Genomic DNA, 22,254 nt, shown 5'->3' on the forward strand with positions numbered 1-22,254 from the left:
TGGAATATTACATCTTAGGTTACTACAAACAAATACATAATTAAATATGCAAATATGTATGAAGGTATAAATATGTGAATAAGGTTTAAAAAAACGTCTGCACTTCGTCCAAATTTTCTCTTAACTCTAATAATATAAATAATAGCAAAATCCAAGGAGTAATGTTTAATTTATTAAAGTAATATTTTGAGTTTAAAGTATCATAAATTAATACTATTGTAACGCAAATTCTTGTGTAATTCTAATAACATGTCGGTATGTCGTCACTGATCGATGTATGTCATTACATGACCTGAATGTACTTAGTAACAATGTACCAATTTTCGACCTGACAAAGGAATACCATTCAGATCTCGATTTCATAATTCCATCCCGTCGACATTGCTTCATACAGGAGTAGTCTACGAGTGTGATCAGATAATTGATGTAAATATGTAAATGGAGTTAACTGTAATGAACAAGGCTTGTGATTGGTTGATCATACTTGCATTTCTTTCATTGTCACGTTTTCTTCTTACATTTGCTATTATTCGAGAGCGTACAGCATCATTCACGTCAAATACCACCACCAAACACGTAGACAACTCTGCATATCATCGAAAGCTGAGTGAAAACATAAGGTAAGAAATCACATTCCAATCGCACACTATTATGCACAATTCTTTGTGGAATTTTATGAACAGAAGTCTACACTACATGTATATGTTATTTCCTCAGTAATGTACAGACAATGGTATATTGCTCTCTTAATATTAAAGAATAAATGTATATACTTCTCAAATATTGAAACGCACAAGATGAAATTGAGGTTGTTAATATATTGCTCACTGATAGAATAAACCTAGTTACAAGTATACTAGAACTACCTGTTTGTCATCAAAAATGGAGTCACATTATGTGATTCGTAAAGCCATGCTTGATCCGTTAAGCTTAAGACGTATGTTCAGCACTGTATGCACTGTTTTATGTTTTAAGGCTTAACCCAAGTTCATTATCAAAATTTTATCAGATATACAGTTACAATGTACGTGAAATATGCATTAAACAAAATGCAACTTTTAGCTTGCATAAATGTTGTTTGGTCTTGTCTTTGGGGGATATTATCTATTTTTACATGTATTCAAAAAATGTCAATGTCACTATTCTGAGTGGAAGTTGTCAGTTCGTGGAATGTATCCATGTCAAGACAAATGCTGTAATCATGTCGCATATTTCTGAAATAGTTTATGATTTGTTCATGGTCGGTGCCGAGAAGCAGAAACAACCCATACTTTACATCGTAACGTTTCCAAAAACGAGTATGAACAATTGAGTTTAACAATTCAAATACTTTACTAAATGTTAAGAATCGATGGACGAGAATGATGAAGTTAGGTAAACCAAGGATCTCAGTGGCAGAAATGTTAAGCACACCCAACTGACCAGTGTAATGTCCCATTGCTATATTTGATGTCGCCTAATATCTAACTATGGATACATTTAATACAAGCTGTTTCATTATAGTTGTTACTGTACGATTTATTCTATATAGTTGGAAAAGCAAAACCTGTAGGCACATGACGAATCTTTATTACTTGCTTGCCAATTTGACGGATGTGTTTGTATTCAAAGTTGGACTGCTTGATAAGATTTAAAAACAATAATTTTTACGTATATATATATATATATATATATATATGTAAATTTTACAATTGTTAATTCGTGGAATTAATGAGATGCATCGCATAAATACATTGCCTGCTGTACATACGAGTATCCAATGCAACGTTTAAATTGAATTCATAGTTAATTGCACTAAAGTCGACTTAGCAGATACTATTTTTTGCATGATACTGTCTCTGGACAAATTCGGCAATTCATCCACATCTTGATTCTCCAAAAGTGTTCATTCTATATAGTTAAAGGGATGATCGCTAGCACTGGCCTGTAGACTTTCAATGGCGAGTTTTTGCCACGATTACGTGCTAGATATCCGAGGCAAATACACAAAATCGAATATTTTTGAATAATTAGTTAAATTAAAATTATGAAGTTATCCTCGACTGTATCAACATTCACATAAAGTTAATCGTTTGAGGTGAATTATTGTAAGAATTTGTCCATTAGCTATATAAAGCATGCAACGAATGCCGTATGTGAAACTTTGCGCCGATATCGATGTCATGCGCAAAATCTAACAGCTATGTCAAGCTGGGGTTGGAGTTCCCCGACACGAATAGTCTATGCACCATCTTTCAAGAAATAATCTGTAATAATTAATTACTCAGACTAGACATTTTACCAATAATTACCAGGGTAATGTATATTTGTTGAAATGGTTGCTATGGATTGGTGGTGTAAACATATTATATATCTCTTTACAATAAGTATTGTATTTCCTTAACTCACTAAGTATGCATATCACATGACCAGCACGTGCACCAATCTGATTCCAATTTTGGTCCAAATACACCTGTATACAAAAGCTGGAACAAAATCAGACGCGGACGCATAGCTTACTGCGTAATTACTGACAATTTCATGTCCAAAGTAGAAAAGCTGCATATTATTCTTGTAAGTAAGTAGAATCGTATGCAAGCACTATATATTTGATGAATAAAGTTCGTAACGCGAACCACATCAAAATCAAAATTGAAGTCACAATTAATTGAAACTGAATTTTTTAAAAAGTTTTTTTTTTGAATTTGTCAACATTCCCATTCGATTTATAGAAATTCTAGAAAACATAACATCACAGTAGTTTTGATTTTTTTTTGATGGACAAACTATATTGATTTTGGAAGTTTTGGTTTCCAATACAAGCTGGACGATTCACACATTTCTTCTGTGTTAGGAATTAGGTTTGTATAGGACTTATATATATATATATATAACTTCTGATTTGAATGATTTCTGATTAGCTCAAATGTGTGCGTTTCGTGGGTGATTTGAAGTATTCGCCGAGTAGACAATTAATCTTCTAGTAGATATATAGTGAATACCGTTCAACAACTGCTCTCATAGCGAATACTGCGAAACACCAAATCAAATTCAACAGAACTACTTCTGGCATTTTACACATCACGGTAAAAGCAAATCGATTTACCGTGTAATATTAACATATATGTGTTGACTCTATTTCAAAGGAATTGAAAGAGTGACCCACTACAACTGACAAACAACTTTATGAAGCTAAAGCTAAAGAACGTTGGTTTCTGGAGATGTTCTACAAAACATTTAAATTTCTCTGGGCTAACATGTGATTCAGTTTTACTGAATAGTCGAACGTGCTTGATATGTAATATATTGTAATATACAACGAAGATGGAGCCGCAGTACATGCATACAGAAATAATGACGACAATAAGCAGAAGCGTGTTCTTGTCAATTGGTTATGGACTACGGATACAGAAAAGAACACCACAATAAAAACAAAACAGTTACAAGTTTCTGGAAGTCAACAAGTAACTACACGTGATTGCACTAAAACATATTTTCGTGTCTATTTTACTCCGTTTCTTCTTATAGTGTTTTCCTAACACTTCCGGTCAGTAATAAATGAAAATACCATAATGCCAAATTTACATTGCACGAAGATTGTTTTCCAACACGCAAATTACGAATCAAGTACCATTCCAATCGGAAGCTGGAAGAATGAAATTACCAACTAACAGTTCAGTTACATTAATTATGACACTTTTTACACCGTACACAACTCAAAGCCTATGCACAAAAATAACAGTTTTAATATAATGAAGAGTGCTTCGCATTCCACTGCCATAAAATCATTTATCAATCAATCAAATAAACAATCAGTTTATCGATAATTTTACTGATCAATATAATTCAGTACTAAATCTGGGAATACAGCTTCATTTGTACACGAGTTCGTGAAATTTATGTTGATTATTTTCATTTTTCGTGGGTGATTATATTAATTCCTTGGCCACAGGGTCAATATATGCTTGTTACGTGCAGTGTTTACATAGCGTAAACTGTTTCCATGGAAACGAGTATGGATGTATGAAGGTTCTGGCTTAGTATAACAATTTGTGATGCTGTAAGGTTAATTGAAGGCCCATTAAATTGAGAGATATGTTTGTTATGTTTACTCGCATTAGCATATCAAGAAATAACCACTGAGTAGTTACGTCGTAGCGCTTTCAGAGTTGTAACCGCTGCCATAGAAACGAGTATGGATCCTGAATGTTATTAATTTTAAAATTATACCTTACGTTATGGGTAGATGAGCGGCAGACATAATGCAAAGTTAATTACTATCGGTAACACGTGAGCGGAACGAAATGACAACTCGGCGTATTTACCAATGAAGGTCTTATCCTACTCATTTTCATTAGATGATAGGCATTCACCACAACGTGATAGGCATTCACCACAACGTGATAGGCATTCACCACAACGTGACAGGCATTCACCACAACGTGACAGGCATTCACCACAACGTGACAGGCATTCACCACAACGTGATAGGCATTCACCAGCACGTGATAGACATTCACCACAACGTGATAGACATTTCCACAACGTGATCGGCATTTCCACAACGTGATAGGCATTCACCACAACGTGATAGGCATTCACCACAACGTGATAGGCATTCACCACAACGTGATAGGCATCGACTAATTTCCATTCTCCTCAATGATACACAATGGTTTAGTCCCCTATTTTACGCTACGACTCGAAACAGTTGTTTTATGTTTCACGTGTTTATTTGCCTTTAATTACTTGTTGGTGGTCGTCACTGCCGTCCCTTGAATCTTGCCGTATCCTGTATAGATAGTCCTCTACGCAAAATGAACTTCGTGTTCAGCGCGACTTACATTGTAGCAATGTTCATGTCACTGCACGTAAAGACACTAGAGGTTTTTAAGGATAGCGGGAATAGAAGCAAATAGATGGGAATACCATTTACATCAATCATGAAGATTCAATTTTAGATTGCTGGCCGGGATAGCTGTATTTAGTGTTCATTTCAATGCAATTTGTCCATACTGTCCAATCTGTCAGTAGATGCCTGTCGCGGTACTTATCGGGGAAACAATCATAATATTATTATTATTCTACACGCCGAGTGGTCGTTTTGCTATACTCAGGTGTTACTGGTAGTAAAACACTCATTGGCAGAGCTGTTCGGCACATTCAAACATATTTTAGTTGTTATGGTTACTCGTCGTTATAATTGCCCAATATTTAAGATTAATACGTTGTACAAGACGTGTACGCGAACAGTATTTTTTATTCTAGATTGTGAAATGCAACCATGATACAATTTGCTGAAATGTACAACTAATTCTACTCCTACACGTGTAGCGGGTTGGAATTTCAAACAGACTGCTGAATTATAGTTGTGAAGTATATATTGAAAACTGTTCGTAAACGATAGTTTGCACGATTCTTTCTCACTTAGACTGTAAATCCTGTAGGCAAGTGTCTTCGTGGGTAACAATAGAGTATTCACTTTCTCCAATCGTTTCTATTGATACATTGCTTACTCGCCAAATTGACAGACCGCGCGCTGGGTGATTAAGGTTATAACGTGGTCATGGGACAGCGTGATATTATTTATAAATGCGTTCTAAATCATTTACCTGGTAAACGACATACGAATCAGGCGGTGCATGAAAATGTGTTAGAATTCAAAGCGCATACTCTTAGGCTCTATAAAATGATACTTTCTGCCAACATATAATTGATATTTTAAGGCGTGTGATTGTGAATATACAAGGATATTGAAAACCAAATATGTTTTTATTAATAAGCACTATTGGAACAGATTCAGAGAAAAAACAAACATTCCATTTATTGAGAGATAGATTTGCGACAGATAAGCTAGTAAAAATTCTGCAGCTAACGATTTTCTAAAACATAAGTTGCAAATATCATTCATCACTTGATAATCGATGTGCATAAAAATGAATACCATAGAGGTGTAACAATTAACTCATGGTGCGTACATACATGTATTGGACAATTGAAACATTTGACATGTGAAACGAACACAATTGGAACTATGTGCTACTGTAATGGTTTGTTTTCACAAAAATATTTTTTTTGTTCGTTTTAGATTTTTTTCTAATAATTTCTTGTATTGATATCAGAAATGAGGAAATTAAGAACATTACTACCCTACAGTAGCACATTTTAAGCGAATCCAATTATCCCGAAATAGTTCCAATTGTGTTATTACGACATTATGTAGTGAAATATTTAAATGCAGATTTCAACACCAGGTCTGTGATTGATTGTGTGGAACTCTGAAAGATAAATATGTGTGTGGGATATATTAAGCTTAATGTTATTTTTCGAGATACGTGGTTTTAGACTTGTTATATGTGTTGTATGCGTGCCAACCGAAAGTTGCCTAATTCCCAATCTACATGTAATTAGTAGAGTCGAATATAGGCGAGATGAATAAAAAAAAAACATTGATTATTGCTGAGTAGGAATACCAAGTGGGAATCATCTGCAGATTTTAGACGGTTTCACTTATAACCCGTATATGCCATAGTTTCCATGTAAAATGTATACTCATACGCGTGACACATACCAATGTCAGTGATGTTTACGTGTGAGATTGCATGGTAATGTCCCATAGAGACGAACACATAATAATAGTAGGACTTAATGATTGCACAAAATACGTGATACTCTGCGACTAGTGTTCTGATACTTTCATTACTCGACGTGTTATATTCAAAGGGCGTTCCAATATAAACAGTAATATTTGTACATATTGCATGCGTCGATGCCGGACTAGAGACAAATTACATATACGATTATTATTTATAAAACAAATTATTTCACCCAAATATGAAAATGCTAAAAAAACGGTTACCAATATGTCGAGGTAACTTATTGATTTCCATGTGTCTACTGTTATAACGATTCAGTCTTTTGAAAATGGCGATATACCTGATCAAGTCTCGGTATACTTAGTTTAAGTCAGAGAAGTCGAGAGAAGGGAATTCTCGCCATGTACGCTATGGTGATGCCTGGTCAAAATTAACAATAATCGTTGGCGCAATATATACTTAAGTGAACAGCAACAATAACATTTTTGAGAAGGACGTGTTATACATTTGAGAAAACAAGAGAAATTAAAATATATGTATTAAGAAGTTGCGCACCACCTAAATAAAAATATAATGATACGTACTCACCTCGTTGTTTTTGTTTTGCAAATCAGCAACCAACTTTTTAAAAATCTTTATACGACATAATGTTCTCCAATGTAACACCTCATACGAGATCGCATTTTCGTATTTTGGTGGCTGCGATACAATGCAGGTACGGAGATATATTGTGCAATATATTTGTGAAATCTCAACAACTGTGTCTGCGTGACTATATATATATAGTCTATAAACTATGGGTAATATACTATATTTAGTTGAATGTGTGAATTTGTCTATATTTGCCAACTTGTTAATGTAAATCTCTTATTTGTTTCAGAAGTGCACGTGGTCACAGAGTCTCAAATCACAATGACGGGCAACCAAACTGACAGTTCAGTGACATCCAGCTCCGAATACAAGCTGGCCATCCTTTATGCAATCGTTGGTACCATTGGTCTACTGGGAAATATGTTTGTTTGTTACGTATTCTACCGTATACGTCGCTTACGATCCATAACTAATTTATTCATTATCAACCAGTCTGTAATCGACATGATAAGCTCTCTCATCTTTCTCATCTTGAAACTGGGCCCAATTAAGTTGCCTTCGAAAGGCATCTCAGGAAGCCTGTTCTGTAAATTCTGGTATTCGGAGTACTTGATGTGGTCGCTGTTTCTTGCATCTACTGCTAACTTGTGCGTTGTTACGCTAGAGCGTTACTTCGCCATTTGTCACCCGGTTTTTCATCGGAATAAGTTTAACAAAAAAGCGGCAAAGATAATCATAGCTATAGTTTGGCTATATGGTTTTCCCATCGAGTTGCTTTGGGGATTACCATTTCACCACAGTGGCGAACATTGCGCAATAAAATACATCAGCCGAGAGTTCAGTTTAATTGTTGGCGTCTTATTTTTCTGTATAGCGTGGTTCTTTCCATTGGTGTTAATGGTTGTGTGTTACGTCCAAATTATCAAGAGGCTAAGCGGCAACAAATTAAATCCGAGTGACAACGCTGATCGCCATTCATCCAATAACAATTCTACCTTCCGTCGAGCACAGAGAAACGTGGTGAAGACACTTTTTATCGTATCTATGACGTACGCCCTCTGTTGGGGACCAAATGAAATTGCTTTACTGCACTTCAACATGGGTGGTTATTTAGATTTTTCTAGTGATTATTATTTTTTCTCAGTGGTACTTGTTTTCTGTAATCCTTGTATAAATCCATTCATTTACGTATTTCAGTATCATCAATTCCGTGACAAAATTCCTATTGCGTTTGGTTGTAAAAAGGCGAGTACGACAGACGAAAGAACTGGTACAGTGACAGGTTCGGAAATGCATACAGATGCTTAGAAGACCGTTTTGGGACGGTCTCTGGAAAAAAAGTGTGTTTACCACAAGTAAATTGAATGCTTAAACGCAAGAACGGATATTCTCACGCGGCAATCGTTGTACAATACTTATATACACTGTGGCCTCGTTATAATGAACATTTTTATAATGAACTTTCTGATATAACGAACACATAGCATGTCTCACAACAAACCCATTGTTATATGTGATTAATTGAAGTGAACACTCCACTATAACCGACTGCGTGTAACTATATGCCACAAAAAAGTTTGTTATAACGATGTTACAGTGTATGTGATTACGTGGTGTTCCAACACAAGAGTCGCGTTCAGGCTACACCAAGTACGGGCTATTTCTCAGGTTACATATGAAATCATTTTCGCAATTTCTGACAACAGATTCTATGATGTCATACTTTACCCATAATCCTTTGCTTGAAAGTCAAGATGGCTGACTACATAATACTGATGAAAAGTTGAATATGTAGAGAATAAAAAGTGATATTAAAAAACTGTAAATTGCATTCTCCTTCATTTGTGGAGCTTTTTCTTTAGAGGTCATTATGTTGTTTGGATTGATGTTTCCTTTAAGACTTCTGTAACTTCCCATTGCCCATCCAAAATCTCAACGTCTCATTTTGAATATAATACTGGACAGGTCATGATATCCCATAGATTTGCAAAGTGAAAATGGAAAGTAATAATATTAATAATTCATGAAACCACGGTGGAATACTGAAATAAAACCAATGAACGATATATGTATACCCAGCCAAAGTGAACGTTGAAACATGGGTCACACCATAAAGATGTCACAATCGTTCAATTAGTATTAAACCTCAAACTAGTATTACTAGTCTGAGATTAAACATAGACGTTCCATATCTATTAATATGTAAATTGTTGTCATACAACGCATCATTTCATTTTAGTTATTTGCAATTATACTGACTAAAGTAGCGACAAGGGAATTAACTATAAATACTCTTTTATATCTGACTGAACACGAAACAACGATAATGTATACACAATATGGGTGGGTGTTTTTTTCGTGTAGTTAGTTTACATCGAGTCACCGAAAGTCTTGTTCACTTGGACACACGTATTTTGTTTGTCAATGTTTACGTTCGGAACATCGCATAGCATGATATCCCTCCGCGAGTAGGACATATGTTCTGTTTACCCATCGTAACGACAAGTATTTTGTCACTTTCCGTCCGTGAGTGCAGATGCTGATGAAAAAAAAAACGTTCGGTAGTTGGGGGGGGTGCACGAACCACATGCAGTGGAGAAAAGGGAAGATGAAAATTAAAGGGCGGTAGTCGTCACGCCACGCATGTTCGAAATATATGGGTCTCGTATAAACAAAGATGGCGAATTTGACTGTTGCGCAGATCAACGAGTACAAACTGAGACGTTACGAAACTTTAATTAGGTACTTTTTAGTAGATGGTTGGAAGGTATCGAAGGAGTCACTGGCGGTAATTAGTGCAAGTCGCACCCAGGTAAAACCTCATACATGTGATTTCCATTAGAAGAGCGCATTGGATTGTGGGAAAATTAATGTTTAACAACACAAATGTCGCACATGCGCAGCGCGACGAATACCGCCCTTTAAACTAGTGGGCAGATTTGTAATTCCATACTGGGAGCCTCAGGGCACGTTCTTAAGGGAGTAGAAAGAGGAAAAAACGCTTTGGCGGTACCTCCATTTTCGTTGATGAAATTTAAAATTGATAGAACAACTATATGAGCACTATTAATAATTTGAATCACGGTTACTAGAAGAACGGTTAGGAAACTCTATTGTTAGATATGCTAATTACCATTGACTTCAATTCTAGTAACCGTGTTTGAATGGAGATGTGCAAAATCGCTCATTGTCTGCCTATGAAACATGCACGTGATCGCTACGGTGTTTCAATATCGCAAGGAGAGGCTTTCAAAACAACTGTCGCAGTTCAAGTAATGTAAGATTAACACCCATAATATTTTTATAGACAGTGTTCTATTAATATTTCACCTGCCGTAACATTAATTAATTATTTAATAATCGTACTCATCATTTAATCGAATTTGTTTCTAATTCCGTCATTCGAAGTGCCACACATTTGTGGCATATTACTGTAATCCATGTACACATTTTAATTAAATAAAACACAAACTGGCACTACTGCCGACGTGATTTTTCAAGCGATAATACAGTATAAAATACAAGACAAAGTTATAAATCAAACATAGTGTTGATGAAGAATGTCTAGACAAATGTAAAATAAAATAAAACATTATTAAAATCGCGTCGAATTCCATATTACACGTGACATGAGAAAGGTGACGTTTGTAGTATCAAATGAATACACAGATCACGTGACGCGAACCCCGCGACTCGACGTCAATGCTTTCTTCGTGGTATAGACCAATATTTTTCTTTTTGTTTTTCGAAGATCTCGCGTGATTTTTCATAAAGTTTGACGTCATAATATAGACTCTGTTGGACTTGGGTGTCGTTCTGCAGTTCTTCTTTCAGTTTTTTAACTTCATCGGACTTCGGCGAGACTAATTTTCCGCCCATTCTGTAAACACCCTTCTGGACCACCAATTTTGAGCACATGTCATGTAATGGTAGACCGTATACTTCTTGTAATAGTCTAAGAGATGCGTCGTACTCTTCTGTTATCCCGATTACACTGAACCAATTCTCTAAATTGCTTATAAAGTAATCTAGCAAAGCCTCCTTCTCTGTGGTGTTGATGGCGCTGTCTAAAAGCATCTTGTGGCGAAACCAACATGGTGGAAAATTACGATTCCGTCCACTAAATTTTAATTTAGGAATCAGAGGACGGATTTTATCTACGTAAGTCTTGTCTGAGCAGATTTCTGTCGGCTTAAATTGCAGTTGGCGAAAGAAATAACTACCTTGGTGCAGCGCCCATTCTTTTAATGTCATCGACCTTGCGTCCCCAGCGGCACAGAGCGGGTCGCCGAGAGCACGCTTACAGAATTCGTGACACGAGATTATTCGCTCATATGGATCACGAAGCAAGGTGAAATAGGAACAAGGCCTTCGTTTGAAATCGTCACAAAGACCAAAAGTGTTTTCACTGACATAAATTCTCCGTGTCGACTGCTTGTGGCTGATTTCCCGGGCGATGTTTGATGCAACGCGCTCGTCCCACATTCCAATGAACTGGGGTAAACGTTTGACGACGGATATTCTCTCAATGCATTTTTTCAACGTACTTCCGCCGGACTTTTGGTTATGAACAAATATCAGATTATAGTCGGCGTATGTCATCGGTGACGTTATAGTGGTATTTACGTCGTTATCGACACTCCTGTCATATTCGTAAAGATAGTAATTTGGGGAAAACCTTTTTCTTTCGAACCATTCATATCTCTGCAGTAGCCCATCTAAAATGGCGTTGTTTGTCTTTTTCTTCGGGTTGTTTTCCGTCACCGGTAGTATACCATGAAGCACATGCAAGGTCGCATTAGTCGAGTTACTGGAAACATGGGATCGATTCTCCAGTGACGTCGTTTCCATATTGGCAACATTGTCACTCGCGAATGGATACCTGGATAATAATAATGAAAAACACAAAAAAAGTAAGTGACTTTTAGACGATGTTTTGTCGGACAACGGGCCCGCTAATCAGACGCCGCGAAAAAGTAATATTTCATCTGCGGGATAAGTGATGAAGAGAGATGTCGTAAAAATACTAAAAAAAAATATTAGACCCGGTTATCCAAAAAAGGAAACAACGCACGCACACACACACGATGACACAAAATGTTTAGTTCGTCGTTCCCTTACATTGGATAGATCAATATAACTTTGAATAGATAAATGAGATGCTGAATTGTTCGAGTTACGGACACAAAAATACCACGCCCATATTTTAGAAACCACGCTCACTTTTGCAAAACCACGCCCAAAGTGTAACTCGATGTTAAATTAACAGTTAACATACGTTTAACGTATGTTCGATTACTAAATTTGAACGTTAACAACTAGACTGGCGCAGTCGGGGCGATTAATTTGTTTTTGTAGTTCAAATAAAATACAAAACATCGCGAAATGGAGGTGTTAGCGCGAAATCCCCTGTAACTGTGAAATCATCCCGACTGGTTTATTCTGCATGGCCCTCTATCGACACTGCAGGAACCCGTCGATTTTTCAACGGGTAATTATGTTAATGATGTTCTAATTGACAATCATCTAAGCCAATCACAACGTCTCTTCAACTGATCTCTGACCGAGAAGACGTCGGCTGGTTGTAGCAGCAGCCGACTAGTACGAGTTACTTTTTTTACAAATTGTGATGAATTGGAAACGACGACTACGACAAACTCGAATTTCAACGTGCCGCCATGTTATGTCTGCAGTGTGACCTTCACCATGTACACCTCATTTTGCACGTGTTTCCGCGCCCACCTGTGGGCATTCATGAATATTTAATAACAATGAATTTCCTGCAGAATAAACCAGTCGGGGTGATTTACTCATATTCGCGATTTTTTTTAATTTTATTTAAACTACAAAAAAACAAATTAATCTCCCCGACTGCGCCAGTCTAGTTAACAACTGGCACAGTTAGTGTACAACTCGTCTGCGCGGATTGGAGTTACAAATAATTGCCTCATGCGCACAGTCAGTTTGTTTAGTATTTAGTACTCCTCAATACTATATATTAGTTATTGTCATGCTGACGGGGCTGCCAAATGTATATTTGTTATTAAAGCGGGAGGGTCGTCACCTGCGCACGCGCGGGAATTGAGTCCCAGGCGATGATAACAACACATGCTAAAAACGCAGAGGCACATGGGTAGACGCTTGTTTGTAAACAATGACACGCTATGGCCATCTGACGCATGCGCAGGTGACGACTCCCCCGCTTTAAGACTGTCATATGACCTGTGCCAGTGGATCAACCAGAATTTGATGTAAAACAGTCTCGATCGCCAGATTGTATAGGGGGCGATACAACTAGTAAAACAAATAAATATACAGTCAGAATAGCTGACATCATGTACTGTAAAATACTTTATTTTCGCTTGGAATTAATTCTCGCTATTTTCGCTGAAGGAATGGTTCAGTGAAAATAAAACCAAGCGAATATATCTTTTCTCCTATAGTTTACATTCAACTCATTCAAAAATCAGTGACAATAAATTTTATACAAAACACCCAAAACGTCTTTTCAGCAAAAATTAATTCCACCTAAAATAAAGTATTTTACAGTAATTAAAAGTTGCATATGATAACAGACGTGTACGTTATATATGACTTGGTATTACGGAGCATGCGCAGTTTGCGTTGTATTTAAAACATGACGTGCGTCATATTATTCCAACTTCATTAACATGTTCAATACGATGCTTCCAAAACTTCACGATTGTATTAAATACTGGCATTACCATCAAAATTAAAGGTTTGTATGTTGTCATTTTTTTTTCAATGTGTTGGTGATCATTATTGTTTTGAATTAACTCCCATAGAACCATATTGGAATCAGGGAAAGGTCTTCGTCTGAGTCCACATTATCTTGCCACACAACCTTCTCAACCAATAAGGCGCTGTCTGGGATTCGATTATTTTCACGTTTACGTGTAAGACATACATTTACATTTGAATACGTTGAAATTCAACAAGAATTGAATGGTCCGTCCAGCCAACCAACCAAATTTTAAGCAGTTATAAATAGTTTAACTTTAAAAAATCAAACAAACTGAATCAAACTCCATTCACATGACCCCCATATGAACAATCTTTGCAAAACATAAATTATCAAATTCCTGAATATTTCTGCTAGCCATAAATATATTTTGCTTTGAATTGTTCAGATCATTTTAACTAAACTATGGGATTTCCCCTGTTGCTACAGTTTATTGTAGATATATTTAAAACGCATCCACGATCATCATACAATATGCGATTATTAGTTCTTATTTCGACTGGAACGCGTTACGGCAGTCGAGTATGTATGAGAGTGAGAACCCACACGTTTAAAATGTATGCAGCGATATAACCAGTTTAGATACATCAATCAATTGTGGGGTTCGGGGTGGGTGGTGGTTAAATAATAATGAAACTTGTACATTTACATATTTAACTTGTACATTTACATATTTAACTTGTACATTTACATATTTAACAAATCAACTGTCATTCGGAAATTTTGAATCAAATTGAGAAAGTATACATCAAACAAAATAAACCTAATCATTAGAGCAAAACAGTTACAGCAGTCACAAGCTTTAATATAACTACATTGTACCACTTCCAGATTCAAAAACAATTTTGCATGTTTGTGTTACTATGACTACGTAGGATTGTCTGTGTATCGGTGTTGACAGAATTATACACTTTTCCATACGGTACTAATACTGTGACAGTTTGATCTTATCCTGGAAAAATAGAATTGTTATTAATCGGCCATTGGGTCGTGAAATGGAATTACGTGCATTCAATAGCTATCCAGACCAAAAGAATTAAATTAATGTCAGGCAAACAGTCAACTAATACAGACTCACACATAGAATCCATACGGTACTAATAAATAGAGATCTTACACTAGCAAACGCCTAACAATACAGAATTAGTCGCAACCGACCGGTAAACGATCAACTAGAGGTCAATCAGGTTTTAATGAATTGACCCACGGCACGTTAGACTAATATGCTCGTTAAGTTGTCAAACGAATCGGACATAGATGTGTGCGATGTATTCTATAACCTGTCACCGTACACACAAACAGCGACAAGTCTGCGTTCGACTCGAACCACTTGTGTTTATTTATTTAGTACGGTGGTACAGATTTGCCACACATTTGTTGTCACGGAGACCAGCATTGACACCCCCCCCCCCCCAAAAGGTCAGTTTAAATTAAATATATTTCCTAAAATAATTAAACCGCTAGGTGATGTCACGCTATGTCGTCTCACTGAGTCATGTGTAATTATAGAACTGACCACTGAACTAAATCCCATACTGTACAGCTCAAGAAAATGTCACGTTGAGTAGGGGGATATTCTTACTGCTCTTACCTGATCACTGGACTTGAATATAACCCTCTGCGATAGAGACACACGCCGGCGAACAGCAGCGAAGCGAAGACTACGATTACAGACGTTCTGAAGATCTGTTGCCATCGATACATCGCTGAAGCAGTGTGTGCTTTTCCGACCCGCCGAAAACACCCCGACACTATAAATTGCAGTGACGAACAGACAGGAACAAAACCCTCACCACTGTCGTTCCAGTACACATACACACTGCGCGCGGTCACTTTGATATCTCGACAGAAAATGAAAGTGTTTGTCAAGACACCGCGTTGACACAGTCAAACGACGTGAGTCATTGTGCCGAACACCGAGGCACTCGCTGCATAATATCGCTGGACTGTGAGATTATAAATATGCGTACCGTGCCCCCAAGAGAATGCGTCACCATGGAAACCGAACCTGAAATTAACCGATATTTCTTGTCTCCGAGGTTTTGTGCTTTGGGTGCGCGTACTGAGACAAACGTGCTAAGACAACCTCGTCAAACCATTGTATCGCATTCAGCGTTGACCTCAATGGCGTTTAACTGTGAATAGAGCGATCGTACAATGCTGTATTAAAGTGAATTGTACATGTAGTTCAATACAGGCGTAGGTTAAATTTGCATAGTCACAAAAGCTATGTGAGTTTCCTTAAAGGCATCTGTACGCGTCTAACGAATATTGCATGGCCCAGCCTAAAGGGTCATCATCACAGTACAACTACTTTACACTCTTATTATTGCCCCACAAAGTGTGACAAATGATGAAAAAAGATCGGCAACAGCGAAGCGGGTTGGAGGTAATAAATTTATAATATCGAATTTAATGGCCGGATCATAATAGAATGCTGACGACACGAACATGTTGAACTTTAACAGTTTTTGCATTATCTTGAAAGTGACAGGTACGTGGCTGAATTAACGCAATTACTCCACTGATGTTATACAAGACAATTATCTACATACCCCGGAACTTAGCACCATTTGTTTGATTTCGAAGTCTATTAAAATGACTACAACAATTGGGTATGCAAGAACACTAGTGCATGACCGTAGAGAAAGTTAGCGGCCCCGTAGTGAACCAACTTGTGTCCACGGAGCAAACACAATTTGCTGGCATATAACCCACACCACGAACCCAATCCAACCCAACCCAAGAAAGGTAACTATTATGTCATGAATTTGTTTTTGCGTATCTGTTGGTCGACTTAATTAACTGATTATTAGCGAATTGCTGTGTTATGTCTGTCATCGTTTAGGTCTATTTGAAGTTTTGGACGGAACTTGGCTCAGTGATTTGGAACTAATTACAAGATACCGTCGCTATTCTGACATTCATAGTTATTAATGTAGTGAACGATTAATCAAAAGATATGACGTATTCAGTACTTAGTGTGATTGGCTTTATGATTGAAGGTTACGCCCTAGAGTCTTATTACTGCATTGTAATTGGTCAGAGTTTTGAAAATGAATAAAGAGAGTTTTGAGTTGGTCTTGGCGAATACTCCACGACAGACACAGTCCGAGAGAGTCCAGGGGCGAGCCTTGAGGCAGTCCAGTCTTGGGCGAGTCTTGGTTCAGCCTTGTAAGAGTCTTGGGGACTTTTCCTCAGGGCGCTGTGTCTTATAGAGTGCTCCAAAAGATCGACTAAGACGAGAGCTGAAACGTATTTCGTTGTGTGCGTCTTATTTGACTGTAAAGTATAAGTGACTTTCCCGATCCCGTACCTCAAGGGGACGAGATAGAGAGACGAGACGAGTTTCCCCCCTGGCAAGTGTGGAGACCCCGAGAGAGAAGATTTTACCCCTGATAATTACATCATTCACGGCACAGTGCGAGTGTGGTATAGCGACTCATTTCCGTTATGTTGTATTATAAAGACTACAAACACAATGTGATGATATTGAACTCGAACGAGCCTGCTCACCTGGGTTAGAGTAAATAACGATCCATGAATCAACAAATAACAAATCACGAATCAATGTATCGCGAATAAAAAAAAATCAACGAAGCACGATTCAAGAAATCCAAAACGAAATATAAATGACAAATAAAAGCTCTTTTGGCGGATGCAACAATGCATATAGTAATAGTGTGCGAGTTAATTAATGAATTAATAAGTTAATTAGTTAATTAGGTTTCATCATACAAGTGTAATGAACTAAGATAAGACAATACTAGGGGAAGGCTAGGGTGTGGGTGGTCTTTGGATCGTGAGGTAGATGAGAAGAACGTATAGTGCATGATATGTTGTGAGGTTTTCTGGCATTGTTAGAATAACAATCAATATAAAACACGTATTAACAATGTCGGCTGTACTCCCCAGTTCTACACGAACGATAGTAATACTTAAAATATTGTTGTTGCATATATTATTGATGATATAAATTACGTCTTAGATTTGTTGAACCGTAATCTTTAATTTGTTAATTCATGATTGGTGAACTACCCTACCCCACGTCGAGGAAACGTCATTCACGTATTTAGCCTCAAAACATGCTATAATGTGAATACTTCTTAACACCGTTACATTATTTGTGTTCAGCTTGCGGTAAGTTATACGATATCCAAGCAGTGTTGGCGGTGTCGATAGATGTTGTGCGATGTTCTCACGACACCTGGCATACATTATGGAATATGAAATTACTGAAAACCTATACTGTCAGGTTGCGTAACTTTCATTTGTTCCACGTCTTGCAAATCACTACACTTGTTCAATAAAATAGATGTGGGATTTTTCTACACCTGTTCATTTTGGAAAATATAAAATCTGATATTATTGACCCAAACCGACCCCTCATGACATAGCTGGTCACGTTCTGCCATGGAATGTTTGACAACAAATCGTCGTCTACTCAAACTACTATAGAGACTATTTAGACTGTAATATCGCTCCTTATTTCGAATGTAATGTTCAATGTTGATTTGGGGGCGATTAAATAGTAAAATCATAATGTAAAAGTTTCACGCGACACGACCTAGTAGCAGACAATGAGCAACATTATATGGACATAACCCCGGGACACAACAAATCAATACTATATGGGATATAGGGTGTTGGACATTAAGATACTAATACCAGACATTGGAACTTTTAATTTTCTTTCATTTGAGCTACGCTTTTTAATGATGTTGATTTCCTCTGTCATATATGTATGTTTTTTATCAGTATACTTTTTTTCTACAATTTTTCTTTTCCTTTGGACAAATTTATCGGCCTTCTACTCTTATTGCCAAACCAATCTAAACTAAAATGTGTTATTGGATACGTCTTAAGGTCAATTGTTTCTCAGAAGTTACTCTACGACCATTCTTGACGCCTTCCTCATTGAACTGTTATTGATCAACTTCCAAACGTAATTATTTACACAAATATAAACAAGTACGTTGTAAGTTGGTGGCGACCCCTCCCCTCCTCGCCATTCAATTGCACCGCGTTCATTTGATGTGAAACAGCGACTTACGACCAAAGCTGACTTTAGTGATTACTATTCATAAGCTGAAGACACGTGGTGCGATTCAACCAATCACAACTGACTACGAATTGGTGAGTATTTATTTCAGTACAATGTAAATGATCTCCAAGTTCAATTGAGCTACCAATGATTTCTAAGATTCATAATGAAAGTGCTTTATTTATCAAGTATTCATATTTTTAAATTCGAAATACAAAAATATTTTTGTTTACACTTGATTGTATGGTTTTCTTCCCACATCTATTAGAATGTCGTTCTGTGACATGTGCTGAAAAAGTCCACTTTTTATCATGATCGGAGTTTTCCATTATAGGCAATAGAAAGTTACTCCCCACAATGCATTGCATATATGTACATTATTCCACTCAGTTGTGCGCAATTTGAATACAACCTGTTATGACTTGTACCAAAATAGTTTTATTTCCTTGTCAGCTAGTACAAAACAACAAACACACCGACAGGCTGATTAGCGACCCGCAAGGAGACGTAAAAAATCATATTGGTGATCGTTGCCATGGCAACGGAAGGAGAGGTTTTTTTGGGGGGCAAATGTTTCCACGTCATCAGGGTGCAGGTGTGACCAGCCTTGTCTTAGAAATTCGGTTCACACACAAAAAAATCATGAAAGCTCGGGTTTTGCCTGACAATACTTACATTGGACCGACTTCAAAAACATACATAATTAACTTGCATGTTAGACTTGAGGGACTAGAATTCAGTAAATTTGAATGTTTTACAGAATTGAACACTTGAATGGATGAAGTGTTTAAATATTTCGATCCAGTGGAACTCTGGACTTGACTAAAAAAATAGTAACTTTGAAGCCCACTCAAGCATAAGTAGAATAAGATATGTCCGATATTTTTACTCAAAGATTTATTTTGCGCGAAGCCATGGCCACACATTCAGGTTCTTGGGCGTTGCTATAGCAACGATTGGGGCAGGATTGTCTTTACCATTTCCCACCTAACTGCAGGTGTGACCTGCCTGTCAAGTTTGAACAAAATCGCCCAGCCAAAAAAAAATACAAACAATTAAAACGCCATTTCTAACGAAAAACCTGTCAAATTACATGGCAACACAAAAATTAGTATCTTTGGACACACGCTCAAGCAGAGTAGAATGAGAGATATGTTCGATATTTACGGTATAAATATTCAGTTATTTGACAACTAAATTAGAATGCAGGTATGACCTGTCTGTCAAGTTGGAATGTAATCGGTCCAGCTTTGCTATGTTTAAACTGAGTTTATTTTTTACTAAAGTATGACGACAAAATTACAATTCTATCCCGCAGAGTTTAAGCAGTAAAAATACTATAGCCTATGGTATCGAATGTTTTACACAATAAAATAAGATTCTAGTTTGGGCTTTTTTAATTTGTGTTTAATTATTTAGTTTTGTTATGCATTTTCTTTTTCTTTATTTTATTTTATTTTATTATTTATTTGCTGGCAGTGTTTTAAGAGTTTTGGTAATCGCGAAAGCCCACAAAGATCTAACCCGGAACCATTTAAGCCACAATATAATCTATCATAAAAATCATAGATGATTTTTGTTGCATTTGACAATGTTTAACTTACCGAAAAGCCGTGTTTTCCCGATCGTTTTTATCGCTAACATCGGTATAATCCGCCATTTTATTTGAGTGTGTTTGTGACCTGACTCTGACCGGTAACGTCATCAGGCGCGCTATATAAGGAAGTCTGTGATTCGTTGACTAAACCAGTCAGAGGAGGCCTTATTGAAATCTCGTTACATAAGCATTGGTTCAAATGTATGTGACGATAATTTCAAAAAGTACAAAAAACAAAACAAAATATAAAAGTGCAAAAATACAAAATAATAGTAAAAGTAAAATAAATATATAAAATATAATACATGCAGTACAATATATCAGACTTTAATCAGATTGATCAAATACTAATTTCTTGTATTTCTCTAATAAAAAGTGTGACTGAGTTCGCTATTTTTTAAGCTGCACGTAAATTGTCATTCTGTACTTCATTGGTGATAAATACAGATGGCGTGCTTTGGGCTACATGGAGGTCAGAGGTTGCTAGTACATGCCCTCGGCAGCCTCCCTCACATGTTTCACGACGCGGAGTTAGGGGTACGTAGACAGTGTAGGGTACATGGACTCACTTGGCCGATGACGCTTACACTGTTGAGATACCAGGTTCGACCCAAAGGAATACATGAATTAGTTCATTACAGATGGTCCGGCCGTATTCATTCAAACGATTTCCCTCTTCCAAATACCTGCAAACTCTTCAATAAAACTCTAAGGCGTTGCAGAATAAACATGCGATCAGCCAATGGCTGTAGCCGTTGGTAAGATCACGTGATTATCAGCGCTATGTCTCAAAGGTTTAAACATTGTGAAATTGCCGCTACTGTTTATAAAATTCCTGTATTATATGTTTATAGGTTCTACCTCAAACATGCAAGTTAAAAATAAATAATAATACTGGAACGTCGTAAGAAACAAACATGCGTACTGATGTAAATATGGTACCACACCGAGGGCGTCCTGCTGTTATTGTATATTCACGCAGTTTCACCCCGTGATCTCTCGGCTATCAAATGAAAAAAACATACGTCGTTACACAGGTGCTGACAGTCTAGAATACATGTATGAAATATCACAGATGCCAACAAATCAGTGATCAAATCAATTCTATAGCAATGGTACACAAAACTTGCCACACCCGAAGTCAAACTGTAATGTATAACAGAAGTATTGCGAGTATATTTGAACGACACTTAACAAATCAAAACTTTATTAATTTATAAAAGGTTTTGATGCCCGCGAAAAGCAAATCTTAAATAGACGCTGAAGTTATACCACCGAAAAACATTTGATAAAAGACGCTCCAATCGGCCCGTTATTTAATTACACTGCAGTACAGATTGGAGCTGTAAATAGATTTTCTGTAAGTTGAAAAAAACGGAGCTTAAACAATCGGCAACGATTTCCCAGGGCGTACTTCCATGCGACGTTTCAATATAATTAGGACATAGACATAGATATAGGAAATGGACAAAATCAATCATAATCTTGGCAATAGAGAAAATAAATGAATCGCACCAGGATACATGAATAATTTGTGAGTTTTCTCTATTTCCATGAAATTTCCAAGTCATTTTTAAAAAGTAAAATAATTATGATAAATAGCCACGCTGTATCGCATGGTGGGACGTTCAACGTACGAAATACAGGAATGTAATTAGACATCATACTAGAATAAATACTTTCT

The 22,254-nt window shown here is 36.9% G+C and overlaps 2 protein-coding genes across 2 annotated transcripts; one reads left to right on the forward strand and one right to left on the reverse strand.

Moving 5' to 3' along the window:
• Positions 1 to 7,487: 7,487 nt before the first annotated feature.
• LOC102804759 (orexin receptor type 2-like) lies at positions 7,488 to 8,474 on the forward strand. The gene has a single exon (XM_006823456.1). It carries the CDS (start codon positions 7,488 to 7,490, stop codon positions 8,472 to 8,474), a length of 987 nt encoding a protein of 328 aa, XP_006823519.1.
• Positions 8,475 to 10,464: 1,990 nt separating this feature from the next.
• Positions 10,465 to 16,080, reverse strand: LOC144363019 (uncharacterized). The gene is made up of 2 exons (XM_078013933.2): positions 15,521 to 16,080; positions 10,465 to 12,048 (listed from the first exon to the last, which is right to left on the reverse strand). Exons 1-2 carry the CDS (start codon positions 15,631 to 15,633, stop codon positions 10,866 to 10,868), a joined length of 1,296 nt encoding a protein of 431 aa, XP_077870059.2. The 5' UTR covers positions 15,634 to 16,080; the 3' UTR covers positions 10,465 to 10,865.
• Between the last annotated feature and the right edge of the window lie 6,174 nt (positions 16,081 to 22,254).

Source organism: Saccoglossus kowalevskii, chromosome 3, assembly GCF_978046115.1.
Source record: "Saccoglossus kowalevskii chromosome 3, keSacKowa6.1, whole genome shotgun sequence".
Lineage (NCBI taxonomy): Eukaryota > Metazoa > Hemichordata > Enteropneusta > Harrimaniidae > Saccoglossus > Saccoglossus kowalevskii.